General features: G+C 32.9%; 1 protein-coding gene across 3 annotated transcripts in view; it reads left to right on the forward strand.

Annotated features, from left to right (window-relative positions):
• The window catches only part of LOC148173997 (uncharacterized), a 38,770-nt gene extending 25,019 nt beyond the window's left edge, over nt 1-13,751 (forward strand). For all 3 annotated transcript variants that reach the window (XM_088037676.1, XM_088037677.1, XM_088037675.1), the window contains exon 2: nt 12,517-13,751. In XM_088037676.1, coding sequence (XP_087893802.1) covers nt 12,518-13,720 — 1,203 coding nt within the window. In that variant the 5' untranslated portion in view covers nt 12,517 and the 3' untranslated portion in view covers nt 13,721-13,751. The remainder of the gene's footprint in view (nt 1-12,516) is intronic.
• Nucleotides 13,752-16,470: the final 2,719 nt, after the last annotated feature.

The raw sequence follows: 16,470 nt of genomic DNA on the forward strand, positions 1-16,470 counted from the left end.
GTGATGGTGTCTGTATGAAAATGATTAAAAACATTTAACTCGTGGTTTTAATAAGGAGTGCGAATTTTATAGACACAAAAATGAAGACTTTCCTAATGTTTTAGGTAGTAATTTTTGTTTTTATTTTAATTAATTGTAAATAAGGAGCACAAAAAATTTTTTCTAGAAAATACAGTTCTCTGTCTGTAAGTTGTAGCTAAATATTATTTTTTGAACGTTTGTGAGATATTTAACGAGACACGATTCTGAAGATAATGGTTCTACATTTATATTCAGGAAGTATCTTTGAACAATATCCAGAAAGAAAATTGCCTGCTCTAATAGTTTCCGTTATAATCATTAATTTTTGCTTGGTTCATGGACTATTACCACTGAAAGATGTTCTGATCTTAAACAGATGTTGTAGAAAAGATCCAAAGGAGAAAAAAGTGTTTATTTTTATATCTACCTAATGTTTGTTTATTAGAAGAACATTTTGTAAATAAAATGCATCTTTCCGATTTATTAATTTATGGATAATATAAATCATATACCAAATAGAAGCGCATTATTAGTTCATGTATTTTGTAATTATAGAATAATGAAATGGAATTTAAAATTAAAATATGCTAAACTGATACGCTAGTTTAAATAAATCGTACAATGAGTATTATTTTGGTTTAGTTATACAATAATATCCGTCAAATTTTTTAATTTATTATTTGAATACGATTATAATTTACTTGTTTTCAATAAATAATTGTGTTAAATTTTGCATTAATAAAGTTTAATGTAAAATTAACGTATTTTGTATTTTGAGCACATATTCTTTGTGGAAGCTTAATAATAATTCATTAGTCGTTTTCAGATCAAGTGAATGTTTTCCTTGAAGTTTAGAGTCACGTTTGTTACGGTTCTGTTATTTGATGTTTGTTAGGATTTAGTTTGAAGTTATACTAAAATATGTACACACGCCAAACTGATTTTATATATGGAAAAGGTGCAAATTTATACCGGCGCATCCACCATTTTTGTTAGGCACAAATTTAGCTTTTCCACTACAAGTGGTTTAGTTGCCCTGTGCATCTTTTTTAAATTTAACTTCTAATCATTTAATTAATTAGTTGTAGGTATCTTGTACAGGGTGGGCCAACGAAAACGAAACTGAGGCGTTTTGAGGCACTTACTAGTGGAATTTCAAAAAACGCTTAATTTTTAAAAATACGCATAGGACATGGCACTTTTTTTGGAAGACCCATTGAAGACCTTTACAGTGATATATTTTTTTTATTTGCCTTTTTTGTTAGAATGTATTTTTCAACTTTGGGGTGATTTCCACCCTGTTGATAGGGTTATTCTAAAAAATACAAAATTGCTATTTTGCCTGGTTATGTTGATAGATATGTCTGTAAATTCATCGCAACTGTTTAGTTCTAATATTTTTATAGGGGTTAGAAATAAAAAAATAATTATATCACTGTAAAGCTCTTCAATGGGCCTTCAAAAAAAGTGCCATGTCCTGCACCTATATTTAAAAATTAAAGGGGTCAATTCCACCCCTCATAGGGAGTTGACTGCAAAAAGTTGTGATTACGTGTGTTGTGTGTCCCCCTCACAACTAAAATTGACCTGTCTCAGCGTTTTTTGGAATTCTACTAGTAAGTGCCTCAAAACGCCTCAGATTCGTTTTCGAATATTTTTTATAGGGCTTAGAAATAAAAAAAAATTAATATCACTGTAAAGGTCTTTAATGGGCCTTTCAAAAAAGTGCCATGTTCTATACATATCTTTAAAAATTAAAGGGGTAAATTTCACCCCTCAAAGGCAGTTGACTGCAAAAAGTTGTAAATACGTGTGTTGTGTGTCCCCCTCACAACTAAAATTGACCTGTCTCAGCGTTTTTTGAAATTCCACCAGTAAGGGCCTCAAAACGCCTCTGTTTCGTTTTCGCTGGCCCACCCTGTATAAACTTTATGGATGTAGCAATTGGCAAACATTATTTTTTACAAAAACACATGTAATTTTTTTTGTGTATTTTGTTTACTTTATCAATTTTTATGGTGCAAATGAATTACATTTGTTTCGAATGCTCTATGTATCAAATGCGAATAATATCAGTAATAAATAAATGTTGGTTACATTGAAATTTTGTAAAATCCAATTTTTTTGTTTATTTATGTGATGTTAAAACTTCACGGTTCAGTGCATAATATTTTAATAGCCTTTGAAATGGCTGACCTAACTTTTTATGATGAATACGTCCGGCATTTCTGAAGTATGTAATAAATACGATATAATTGTTTCTTTATATCTTTTTTATCGCAAAAGTGAAATGAGCGTAGTTATTAAATCCCACGCCAGTACTAGCCATCTGCAGTGTCGCGCGCAAATTTGAATAGCCATAAATTAATAATAATTGCGTCAAACTTTAATTTTCACATTATATCTCTCCACTTCAAACAAATTTATGCTAGTTTAAATTACTTTCTCGAGAACCGGTGCGAAATGGGCGTATTCCTCACTGTGTAATTTCCATTAAAATAAGATGAGATAAATTCCATGCACCGTGAAGCACCTCAGCGTGACTGCACCTTCAAAATCCAACACGCTTAATAGAGATTAGTTAATTGCATTTAATTGCAGTTGAAGCTAAGTTAATTTAGACAATGTAAGCTAGCATGTCTGTTTCGTATTTTTTTTTGAGCTGCTTGTCACAAATCTCCAGGATCGTGTCGAGGAAAACATAGTTTCGTCTTGCCAGTTTTTATTGAGTCGGGGGTTGTAAAGGCGGCAATGTAATTATGGAGAGGGTGAGGGATTGGACTTTTTGCATGTTGGAACATTTATGTGGGATTACCATTGCAACGTTTTGGTCTGGATTTGTATTCGCAGTGAGAAGCTGAGTTAATAAATAAAATCCGAGCTTATAAATAAATCTGGATGGAGTTTTACGGGTTTCCTGCTGATAACTCGACTTAATATTTACCTTGCAGCGTTTTTATGTTTGTGCGTTTGATCGAGTCACTCGAATCGAGCGTTTACTGTTTCCAATGAAATCGGCTGGATTTGACTTTTTCATTCTCTCTGTCTTTTTTACGATTGCGTTTATGAGCGCATATTCTACTGTTTTGTGTACCGCACCCCATAAGGGTTGTCGCTTTCCTCAGCAAACAAATCGTTTTATTTTGCTAAAGATCAGATTAACCCAAAGAGTGGTTATTCTATTTCCAAGGAGCCATAAAGAAGACTGAAGTATCCGAACCTGTTTATAATTTCCGATCAACTCCTTTTCATTAAATTAATTACACCGACGACTTTTCTTTTTTTCTTCATTTGTTCGTCTGATGTAAAGGTCGACGCTCGGGCCATTTCTCATTGAGATAAAAGCCCGATTTGAAAGAGTGCGCCGCTCAAAAGACCAAAATGCTTTTAATAGTTTTCCACCTCTTTTCTCTAGTTCTTATTCAAGTTATCCGGAATTTTTCCCGCACTTGCTTTATCTCGATACACCCACTGGCCTAGAAATTCAGTTTTAAAATTTTCCGAATGTGATGTAGTCGGATATAAAAATCCAGATCGGAGGTCGGGTTTAAACGAGATATAAAAAGGTCGTTTGTTCATGCTTTGAAAATTTACAGTTCTTGATTAAAGTAGATGTTTGTTATAAAATCCAAAGTCGTAAACGCTACCCATTGATTCTCCATTTAGAGCGTGAATTTATTACGACTGATTAAAATATTCGCGCTTATAAAACAGTATATTTCACAACAGCCCAGGTTCGTGTAAATCAACAAGGATCGGTACCGAAATTTTATATTTTAACAATAAATATTTGAAACTGGCTTTGTCAAAATAATTCAATTTTGTTCTTGTCACCCGTAATCCCCGGTGAAAATGATAAAAAATTCATGTAACGAAAGCTGACAAAAAATACGATCGGACAAAAACCTTAATTGATTCATCAATTTTTAGGTTCCTGCCATATTAATCTCCGACGTCGTAAAAGTTCAATTCATTTCACTGATTAAAAATTTATAATATTATTGATGAAAACGTACCTATCTGTCTATCAAATGAAAAGCGACAAAACCTCGTTAAATAGAATTTGTGGTTATATCACAGCAAATACCATTTCGAGATGTGATATCTGATGTGATTGTAAATCTGTAGTTTACAGTAAAATTTTTGTTGCATTATTTTTTAGAGCACACATATAAAAGTAGGTTCGTAACATTTTTTTTATTTAAATGTAGTTTTTATTCAATTTTGTACATTTTAAGTTTATCTTATTGAAATTACGGATTATAGCTTTCCAAAGAACACCTTTCTTAGCTTTTGGTAAAAAATGCTCTAATTAGGTTCACATTAAATATACATTTTGGCTCATACAAGTTTCTTTGAGATAAAATTAAATAGCGTTGAATAAAAGAGAAAAAAGAATAATTGGCAGCGTAGCAAATGTTCGAATGCAAAAGATTTGTTTGAAAGACTTAAAAATGTTTTAAATTTTGATTTAAAATATCATTTCTTGAGATAAAGTTAAGGTCGATAGAAATATAATTCTTTTTATAAACATTTCTACAAAATCGTCTTTAATTTTAAAAATAATAAAAAATTGAAAATTTGCCCACGCTTAGGTATAGTTGACAAAACTCTAAAATCTGATGCAATTTTTTTTTATCGTTAATAGTTCGAGTTTTCCATTTAAGCGTCTCATTTTTTTTTTAAATTAGAGACGATATAAGGGGTGGCTACAAGTAGTGCCTACATGACTTTTAAAATTTTTTTTAATGGTTCGAGTAAAATAAGAAAAACCAAATCATAAAAGTGTAAAAAACATTTAATATAATGTGTTTCTGCAAAAAATTGCCATCCAGATCTCAAGGGTCTAAACGTTTTAAATTTTAATTCTCCAACTACAACTACAACATTTAGAATTTATTGATCTAAGGATTTAGTCGTTTAAGAATATAAATATTAGAACACACCAACGTAAATAAAATTTGTAAGTCCTTAAAGACTTTCTTTCAGAATGATTTAAGGATTTGCGTTTAAAAGCCAAAGATTAGGAGCTAAGAATTGAACGAACTAATCAAAGATAACCTACTCCAATTATGATTAGTTTTCTCGCTAAATCTAGTTCATCACTTAAGTTTAAGCTGAATCTGACTACATTACATTGACGTTTAATGACTTAATCTGATTAAGTTGATTGAATTGGATTTAGTCTATTCCAGTTACTTAGTTTTGTTCAGGTAAGTCCATTTAGTCGGTTGAATAAAATTTATATACAATAAATTTGCTTAGACTCAAGTTTATATTTCTTTAAAGGGTGTGAAATTTTCAAAAAAGTTTTGCTAGGTACACATTTATTGTTCATGGTTGAAGCCGATACTTTTTTTAGTTTGATTTGTTACAGCCAGTTCGGTTCAAACAATCGAAGTTTGTTTTATGCAACAACATCCACTGAACTAAACATAACATGTGCAAATTTTGGTGTGCCACACACGAATGTTAGGTATTTGAAGAATGCATGCTAATTGCCGTCTGATTGGATTTGCGGCAACAATTATTATACATGCGAACTTCTCTGTATAATATCGGCTACATCCTCTGCATTAGAGCTTACTGCACCCTGTTTTGTTGACATAATAAACCTATCTGACTAGAATTGCATATCTGCCGTACCTGCCATTACAATAACGGACAGATAGGACCGTGACAATAGCCCTTTTGTCTCTGAATCTCCAGTTTCAGCTAAGAATTTCTTTTCTTGGAGATAAAATCACGAACAAGTCTCATAGTTCCAATCAAGGTTTTGTTCTCGTTATCAGCAATATTTGACAACACGTTATATGGAGGTCAAGCTATATTTCGCTGATAAAATCGATAAGGGTCCGCCGTTATTAGCATTTCCGTGTTCTGTTTAGGGTCGAATTTCGGCAGCCCATTGTGTCGTTTAAACACATCAGCATATTATCGTAATGATCCGTTTTCTATTAATCCCTAGAAATACAATAACGAGAAGAGGAGTTGTCGACTTTGCAAAAACAACCAATCAACTCCGCTTTTAGGTTTAGTTTTTGTAGGATTATCTTGAGATCAACGGAACTGTAATGAGGAAACGAAATGGGTGTTGTGCAATTTATTTGGAAGAAAAACAATAGATTTGGGACTGAAAGGGATTATCCTTTTGCTGATGACAACGATTAATAATTCGATAGTGGAATCATATTGGATATTGTTGAAGAACGAGGTGCTTTTAGTTTCAGGTTCCACTAGGAATTCTGTAATTATACCGAAATCAATACCATTGAGTATTACATTTTCCAGTTGAACTGTTAAGACCGATCAATATAACGGCTTTTAATCCTTGCACTTGACACCAGTTTTGACAGAAACAATCCGATTTCCACATTTTTCTCATATCTTGCAGATTTGAACGCACGCTTCGCGCCCCATCGCAATGGCATATTATTATGCTAATTCCCCCCGTAAATCAACATCACTTTTCACTTTTCCCTTTAATAAAACCAAACATATTCGCTCCCTTCTCATAAAAAACTGTTTCCCGCTCTTCACGTCCAATTACAGACGTGGCATTAGCAGCACTCATGATTGATAGTTTGCCTGTCTTTTTGCTCCAACGCTGGAAACTAGCGAAAACTTTAACAATCGCAAGTTTCGACAGCTTTAAATTCAAATTGCCGACACTGTCGTCTATTTTGTTTGGTTGAGACGCCTACGAGATCGTCGGATTTACGTTTGTAACTGTAAACCTCGGAAAAATTACCACAACTTTACGCTACAACAAACTACCGTCGAGCTTTAAAGACGGAGATAAAGCTTAATAGATGTTTCAGCTACGTCTTATTCAGACGGGTTTAGCGCCGGTGAATATTTCCCCGTATTTTATTCGACGCTCGGGATGGGGAAGTATCAATTATTGAGAGCGAAAGTGAGACGTGAGTCGCGGTGGCGACGATGTATATTTAAGAAAAAAAAGAAAACCTTCAAGGCTTTGACAACTTCGTAAAAATAATTCACCAACTGAACTGCGAATGAACTATAAAACGTTTCGCATTTTAGATTTAAATTAACCTGGTGCGAGATTCTTGCTGCAAGTTTAAAAGCAGTAATTTCAAGTTAATCGGAAAAACAAAGCAAAACTTTATTCTTAAAAAAACTGGTTGAGCTAGTTTGCCGGTTTTAATTGTTTCAGGGCAATTTAAATTGTCAAACTTAAAATATTTTCCTTGCTTTCGGATACTTACATTTATTATTAATTGAACGTTGTAGTGGAGTGCTATTAACGGAAAACTGTTATTAGTGGTTCTACGGAAATCCGTATTTACCGATCCATACTTTAATTTAGTTAAATATAAAGAAATTAATTAAGCCTGTTTTGCTTTATCAGGTCAGGAAATATTTGTTTATTTTTTTTTTGTAGTTTTGCTTAACGACTTGCAAAATTATGAAACTTTATAATACATACTGAAAAGGTAATTAAAAAGCTTTCCAACGAACGAAGAGTTAGTTTTTGTGAAGATCTTTGAAAAAAATTGATGAAAATTTCGAAAAATAAACTGTTTAATTTTTTTTCATATTTATTTGCAAAGAACTTCTAAATTAATACTTTAATATTTTAATGTAATACATCATTGTAAAGGTTGAGATCTCTGCTTTCTAACGTTATTGTTTTTTGGCATTTTGAAGTTACTTAAAAAAATTACGTTTTGTTAACTTTCAAAGATTTTGAAAAATTTTAACATAACATTTTCGTGTTTCAATCTAAGTAATTTCACCGCTCAGAGTGGAAAATAGTAGATTAAATTTATGCAGCAACTGTTAGAAAGTTGTTGGTCGAGTTTTTTATATGTAATTTAAATATATTTTAAGAAAAGTGGCGCACCACCTTGAAAGGGTGATTTAGTGGACTCTTAGAGTACCAAAATAATGTAAAAAAAATCGACACTCTCTGTTTTCGCAGTAGGATCAAAATAAAATTAGGAAAATGGCAACATTGCTAAATTGTTTTCCCAATAATTTAAATTTCCAATATTCAAAGCCAAAGTAACGTTGCTGTTGCTTTGTTCCCGTTGGTCAGGTCGGCTTATGAAAGAGTATTGTAACTATGGTTTCATGTAAACGATGCTACTCTGATCCACATTGTTGATTCAAAAATCTTGTTTTGTTTTCAGTTTTTAGCCATTTTTTACAAGCTTTTTCCGTTTGTTTTGCACAGCAAATTGGTCAGAAAAAAAAGTTTAAGTGACATCGACATTCTCATTTTATGATAACTTTTCAACAGATTAACGAATATTTCTGTCTAACAGTTACCCATTATTTTATATTCTTTAGAAATTTTTTTCAAACATTTCAATCCTCAAAATTTTTTGGTCTATTAGCAAACTATCATTAAGAAGTTTTCTAAAATTAGTTTTTCTGGGCTATGTTAGCACTGAAGTCATTTCAAAATTTATTAGGTGCGTATTCTCGAGTTACTTGAAAAATTACATTTAAAAATAAATTACAAGCAGAATTTTTTTGGGATATAGGGTCAGTTTTTTTTAAATATTGTGGGAAGTACTAACTTTAACCATGAATTTTATCGATCGTTGAAAAGCGTATTAAATTGGTTTTCCAAGACTAAGTCGAGCAATTCCATAACTTTGCTGGTTTTCAAGAAAAACTGTTAATTATTTTTTAGTTCTTTTAGTAAAACAGTAAAAAATGATTATTCAAGAATATCTCTAGATCTGGACCTGATGGAGCTTCGGAATCAGGAAGCCATTTCCACTTTAGGACATTTTGTTTCCAAATTTTCCGATGAATATGCATAAAATTTTCCGCCTACACTTCAGAACAGATTTTCTCTTTATTCACTACATTTTAAAGGTTACTGTGTTTTTTTCCATAATTTTATTTTAAGAGTGAACTTGGGTGTTATTTTGTTTATTTTTGTTTTTCTCAGAGTCTGTGAGTTGTGTTCCATTTATTACCTTTTAACATCTGCTCAGCGTCGTTTTCCCTCAATATTAGTTTTCGTCAAATAAACATTTTTACGGCCATTATCTTCATTCTCATAAAGAAAATAGTTTAAAGGCCTCCTAAGAATCGACCAAATCTCGTAAAATCAGACGTAACCGTCTTAACCTGTCGAATAAAATTCGCCGTTCGACCACAATTCCTCCTACTCTTTGAGAATCACACGCTCCATAACCGTATCAATCGCAATTTTGTAACCTGAAACCTTAAATCGAGAGGGTCATATAGGTTGCCATCAACTTTACCGTCTTTAAGTGAGCTTCATATTACCGAAATGAAGCGTCTCCTTGGCCACTTTTGTCCCGGGAAAAAGAAGTGATTGAATAAATGAGATTTTCACAAACGGTGCGGTTACTATAAAAGCCAATGTATTATTCATGCTTGCGTACTTTTTTCGACGGCAGGATTTTCTGTCTCTCGACTTTAACTCGAAACACTTTCAGGTTTGTTTTATTTATGGAGTTTTAAAGAGGTTTACGGGAAGGATTATAGCGCCGAACGTCACTAATACAACCAGAACAGACAAAAATGCGAAAACTTTTTGGATAACCATTGTCTTGTGCAAGATTTTTACACTGATGATTAGAATTATTCCATTAGTCATTACTCACAACTCCCCCAAAAAAGCACATCGTACTCTTATTTAAAAAATAAGAGATATAACTGGGATGATTCTCTCATTCTTCTTGCTCTTATTTCAAATTGCTTATCTGTGCTCTCACACAAGAAATTTCCTCTCGGCGTGATCTATTAATCATTTTTCTTGTCACGACCAAAAGAAGAAACACTTTTCTCTCAACATTTTAAAAAGACTACTGCGAATCACGTGACGAGTTAGGTTTGTACAAAGCACGGGATTTGCACAATTCAAATGATTTTATAACGGAGACACCAACAATTATACCGAGAGTTATCTGGAGCGTCCCTTGTTACGGTCCTGAATGCCGAAGGGTCCAAACAATTATTACACCTCAAATGTTATAATTCGTTCTGTCCTACAACGGAAACGCCCAGAACAAGAGAACGCTATAAACAGTCCATTAAATTATGTTGTTTGGCAGAACGCAAAAATTGGGTTCGATAATGGGCAGCTTTGTGCTTCTGCAGAAGCCTTGTTTATATTTTCTAATTTTATAGATCGGTTAGATGCTGATATTGCGATTTCTAAAATTTTCTTGATTTTGTTATAATCTTTGTAATTCCAAAAATTTTACATGTTTCAGATTGCTTACTCCTTTAATTCTTGTTTTTAATTTTTCAAGTTTTAAGGTAAATGGGAAAAACTGAAATAATTAAAATTTTGATATTCTAGAGATATTAAATTTTAAAAACAAGATATTTGTGATCGATAACTTGTAAACTCAGACAGAGAAATTTCTCATAATTTTTGCAGTATTCGGCATTGCTTAAATAAATCAAATGCGAATGAACTAATTAAGGAAATCTTTGGAACAACTACAAATAAATTCAGCAACAAGCAATTAGCTCCGAAACATCAAACTTCAGCTAAATTTTGCAATTGAAATTAATCGTCGATGAACTTTAACTGAAATTAAAATGTATTCTGTTAACATATAAAGTAAATTGGAACTTAACTGAAATTACTTTAATTGAGTTGTTAAAATTTAATTGCATTTCCGTAAACCGCTCCAAGCTATTAAAGGATTTTTATTTTTTAAAGGCTATGAGTTGAAAATTCGGTAAATTAAATTCCAGAAGAAAAAAAAAGTACCTACATAAAAGAGGGACATAGATTTTGTTATTTCGTGTATTTGTATAATAACTATATCATTATTAGGCAGTTAGTTATTATTCAATGCGTCACGACTTCTAAAACTGGCGCAATTATACACCCACCTGATTTTGTTTTCCTTTATTTTATAAATAACGAAACCAGAAATGACCCTTCATGTTATTATCGAAGCTGATTGTGTTGTTGACTCCTCATATACCTAAACATTTTTGTTTCGTGGTCAGAAATTCTCGTGTTGTCTTTATACGAACTTCACATTTAATTTTGGCGCAACTGTCTTTTGTACACGTCGTCTGAGATTAGTTCATTCGTGTAAGGATTACGACGTGTAAATGTTGGAAGTTTGTAATTTTATCGGTTGTGTTAACGCAACCTTTCGCGGTGGTGTTTATTGTACGCATCCACTTATTATCAACCGGCTGTAATGCCATATAATAATCCTGGAGGATTTAACGGGCCAAACTTTTCAAATTAAATAAAACATTTGTTCCGTGGATTCAGTTTCTTTTTGGAGCGTGAAAGATAAAGTGGCGAATATGAGAGGACACGAAAAACCTAAAGAATTTTATTCGTGATACTTCCATTATCTTTAAGAATTAAGCGTAATTTGTAAAAAGCTCAGATTTGAGCTTTTACGGCGGTGTGCATTCATTTTTTTTACTAGGGAGCTTTTTGCGAGGATTTATCGAAATTATCGGAAGTGCCTGTTGTGGTCGAGGTTAGAGAATTCTCCGAGGTTTATCTGAGATATTAAAGTCACGTTAAACGCTAATTAATATCCTAAGGCTATAAGTTAATGTACACGATCGCTTTGTGTTTATATCCTCATTTATCTCGTAATCTACGCTGGATTTATAGTTGATACTAGACCCGGATCAAAATTGGGAAGTTTCAATAGGGAAAAAAATATCAGTTTGCGTGGGCACGCATGAAACGACTAAACGGTTTTAATTAGCTTTATTTATTTATTTACTAAATTTAACCAATGATCGCATTTATGGCGGACTCAATAAACAATATATTTTAATGATTTTACTTTAAAATTAATTTGGACTTGTTTGTTCGTTTTCAAATAAAATTGTACAACACGATACGTTTATTTTAGTACGAACAAATAGCATTGCTATAAATACAAGGTGTTTATAAATGTTTCTAGCATCAAGCGTGGCTATGGAATTCCTGTCGTACACTATTTTGCCGCTTTGTTTACATAATGAATATAACTATCTTGAAAATTATTTATAATGTTACTTACTTCAATGACGTTTTAGTTATGGTTTTGTGCCCAAGTTTTTAATTTTCAGGTTTTAAACCACAACTGGAATAGTTTATTTCTCAAAATTTACTTTGCTTCATGTTTGAGGTTAACTGCAAATGTCAGTTGACAAATCGAAACTCACATTTGTAATGAGCGGCAAATTTCGTTGACATTTCATGGCCACCCTTGATGCTAGAAACATTTATAAACACCTTGTATGTAGACGGCGTTGATTACATTTTTACATTAAAATGAAGTTTGAAAATTCTGTATTTATATTCATAATTTAACGTGACCTGACTCATCATTTTTTTCTGTTATGATTTCTGATAATAATGATGATGAGAAATATGGGAAATGATTCATCAAAATGCTGCGCACGATAAATCAGATAACACACTTTCCCGTATCATTTTGTCAATACTAATCAGTAATCATTTTGCTTGTAACACGCAAATAATTCGTTTCTTCGTTGCAGAATGGCGCCTGAGATTCTTGAAGAAGAAGACTGCCGAAACGTTTTAAAGAAACTTTTGAAATCAAAGGACTTCGATCTCAAAACTTTCAAAATATTGAATTTCCACAATCCGCTTCAAGGTCTGGTCGGTGAGCACTTTACTCTAAAACTTGAGTACAATCAAGATGACAAGACAGAATCAAACAACTTCTTCGTGAAAACGCTAAGCACCAACTCTCTCATGCTTGAATTTTCAAAAGAAGTCCAAGTATATGAAAAGGAGGAGTTTTTCTATGGACTCCTGGAGGAGTACGAGCGACTTGGAATTGACACGTCTTTTGCTCCCAAGGGATTATTCTTCAAACCATTTGTAACAGTTCTAGAAGACGTTTCTGGGACTTTTGCAGGAACCCCAAAGCGACAAGTTTTAGATCTGGAGCACTGCAAGAGCTGTTTGGAGGCCATAGCAAAGTTTCACGCTTCTTCTATCATCTATGAAAAGAAGTCAGGACGGAAACTAAAAGAGACCCACGCCCAAATCCTTGAAGATAAATTCACAGCACCTGGTGCAATTTTGGCGGTGAAGTGGATGTCGTGCGCTATTGAAAGTGTCTTTCAACTCATCGACTTAGTGCTCGAAAACTACAAAACTAACGACGAATTCAAGAAAAAGCTTTTGGAGTTGGTGTCGTCGGACTCCACCGCTGAAGGTCTTCTGTCCGGGATTTTACACGCCGATCTTTGGACCAGCAACTTCATGCACTCTTACAAAAGCGGGGTGCCTGATCAAACAATACTCCTCGACTTCCAAATGGTTAAATACGGTCCTTTTGAACAAGACATCGCGGAGTTTCTCATGACCAACACAACTCGATCGTTCCGCGCTCAACACTTCGACGTTTTAGTCGAACATTACTACAAGAAGCTATCGGAAGTCTTAACGTCCTCCGGATTGAGCAGTGAAGTGTTACCCCCAACGGGAGACTTTGTAAGATCATGCAATAATTTTAAGCTCGCGGGAAAAATTCACGCGGTCGTGGATCATACCTACACCTTCATGGCAGACGAAATTTATGGAGATGTTATGAAGTCGAAGGAAAGTTTGAAAAAATTCATGTTCGAGGAAAGGAATAAATACATCCTGGAATCTTATAACAAAAACGAAGAGTTCAGAAAAATGTTGGGGGAAGACGTCGTAGAACTTCGAGATTTGCTTTTTTCGTAGATTTGTAAAACAATAAAGTTTTAATGCGGTTTGAGGGTGTTTAATTCTGTTAAGTGTCGGTTATGCGGATTTCAAATAATGTGAAATGTCCAGAGGGAGATTTATCTGCTACAGTCGGTATGGATTTAATGTTCTCTGTCGTTTCTTATGACGGAAAGGGAACAATCGATAATTTCAATCTTCATATACTTACGTTCGCGCAACTTGTTGAAGAAAATGGAAATTAATTTTTTGCGAGGGTTATATTTAATTTTCTTGAGAATCGATTTTGAAATAATTTATCTAATGGTTGCAGGCGTACGCGACTCAATAAACGAGAAAGCAGTTTTATTACTTGTTTGTTTACAAAAATAGATAAACATGGGTTATCTATCTTGAGTACAAATTGTTTTTAATCTCAACTGATATGTTTCAATTGTGCAATTGTTACATCGTATACAAACGCTGTTATTTGAAATTGTAAAAAATGTAATTCAATTACGGCATTTGCGTCTCTTTGATGAGTTTACACACCACTTAACATCTCTTTTGGTTGTCATACCGCTTATTTGTTTATAATCGACAAAGTGATGTTTGACCGAAATTTATGGAAAAATTGTTAATCAAGCTTTTAAATGTATCCAAATAGTTTCAACTAAAAATTGTAAACGTACGTACAAACTGTTTAAATGAATGAGCCGAAATTTATTAAATCATGTATTATTAATGTTGTTTTAAATATGAGGGAGAATTTTATTAAATATGTTTGTAGTGTGTAATATCCCAACAAATTTAATTTGTTGAGAAGAGATGATAAAAAACTGTCGTTTTATGTGTTCCGTTTCTGACGCCTGTTTACACGACCTTTTCCGCCGCTAATGCAATTTTCCACATTTTGTTTATTAGACGTCATTATCTCTTATCTCTTCCGTCGTTCGCCATCAAATAACTTTTCATATTTCGCAACGAACTATCATTACAAAATCATTGTCACAGCGTGCAGATAGCGCCATTAAATCCCGCGCCCGATAACTCGGCATTCGCCTAGATAAACGTCGAAATTGTTGTTTAAAACTTTAAATTGCGTGCGAGGTTCCAATACCCGCAAAGAATCTAACCACTCTTTCAATTCCGTGATATTATAAATTGAGGGATTTTTATTATTCTGTGTTTTTGCACCGTAATTACGCCCGCTTGAAAATAATTACACTTTTACATTCTTCAACCCTTACCTGTCTTGCTGCAGCAAAAGTAATTTAAAACTCGATTCAAGTGGTGTATTAATTTTATTTTGCCGTTTTTCGCCCGTTCTTTGCGATAATGACGCATTATAACAGCAGAGGATAGAAAAAAAAACGGTGGGAATTAGAGCGAAAACCGTTCTGATCCAATTCTAGTTTTTGTCTGTCGGATTAAAGGAAATAACGTCAACGTACGTGACTAATTAAAGACTGTTAACTCGTCTTGATCTTCTCGCGTACGAAGCTCGAGATCGTTTTAGGGTTTTTGTACTTTTTCTATTAATCGGACTCGGTGTGGAACCTACATAAATATTAATAGGCTTTGATGGAGATTTTAAAGCGGTTCTTGTGTGTGACGTGAAACACAACGTCATCGTGTTGGACCGTTACGGTTTTAATTTTTAAATGGGGATGTCATAACGTATTAAGATAAGAGAGGTGGATTAAGAATACGTTATGTAAAACAATTTTATTTTTTGAATAAATGAGGCGATCTATCACATTCGGTGGGATTTATCAGGAGTCGAAAATAGGTCAATGTTTATTTATGAGAACAAGAAAGCGGTTTTTGGTGACAGTAAAAGGGATTTTCGTTAAAAAAGAGGTCTGAAATACACCAAAATGTTTTTATTTTACCTTTAAAATTTATAAGTGGAGTGGAATTTTGGAGTAGGAGAAAACAACAGCTTGCTCAGTTCTAATCACAGGATCCACCCAGGAAATGCTAATAATAGAATAATAATAGAATACGTCCTTGAAGGTTCTATATCTGTTACATATTAATTGATTGATATTAACTTGTAATTATTATAATGTATGGAGAACGTGACATACTCGAGTTTCGCAGAATTCTCCTTGGTAACGAAATATCTTCACTAAACTTCATTTCAAAAATAAATTTACATATACCTTACAAAAATTGGGTTTATATTTCTCGTAAAATTCCGAGTTAAATCTAAGAAAACATAACACTAATTGTAAGTAACTAAGTAATTTTATGTTTAATCGTTTCAAAATTTAAGACAGTTGTTACACGATTGTAAAATTACAAAGTATAATTTTGACCCGGCGCATCCACCATAATTAACTTTAAAAACTGGTTCAAAACTGGCTGCTGGCAATATATCTCGATTTGGGAATAAAATGCAAGAACAACATTACAATTTTTATTATGAAAGGACGGTATAGCTGTAAGCAAAAAATTATAACAAATTTTATGGAAAGTTTTAATAAGATCCTTGTAAGGATATGCTTTGAATTACACATATATTTTATTTTTCTATATAAACCGACAGTGCAATTGTCGGTCTTTTGCTTTAAAATTAATACCAGAAATTCATTATAAAAAAATAAATAAATAAAAAGGAATAAAAAATGTTAATTTATGGAAGTACCACACAACCATCATGTTTACAGAATCAAATTAATTTAGAATAAATATTTAACATCAAGTTAAAGTGACATGCAATCGATGTTCTATCCATCAATTAAATAAATAGTTGTACAAACTTATAATAATCTTTTTTTTAT

The sequence above is a fragment of the Gnatocerus cornutus genome, chromosome 5, assembly GCF_029298725.1.
Source record: "Gnatocerus cornutus isolate USDA-ARS CGAHR chromosome 5, icGnaCorn1.1, whole genome shotgun sequence".
In the NCBI taxonomy this organism is placed as follows: Eukaryota; Metazoa; Arthropoda; class Insecta; order Coleoptera; family Tenebrionidae; genus Gnatocerus; species Gnatocerus cornutus.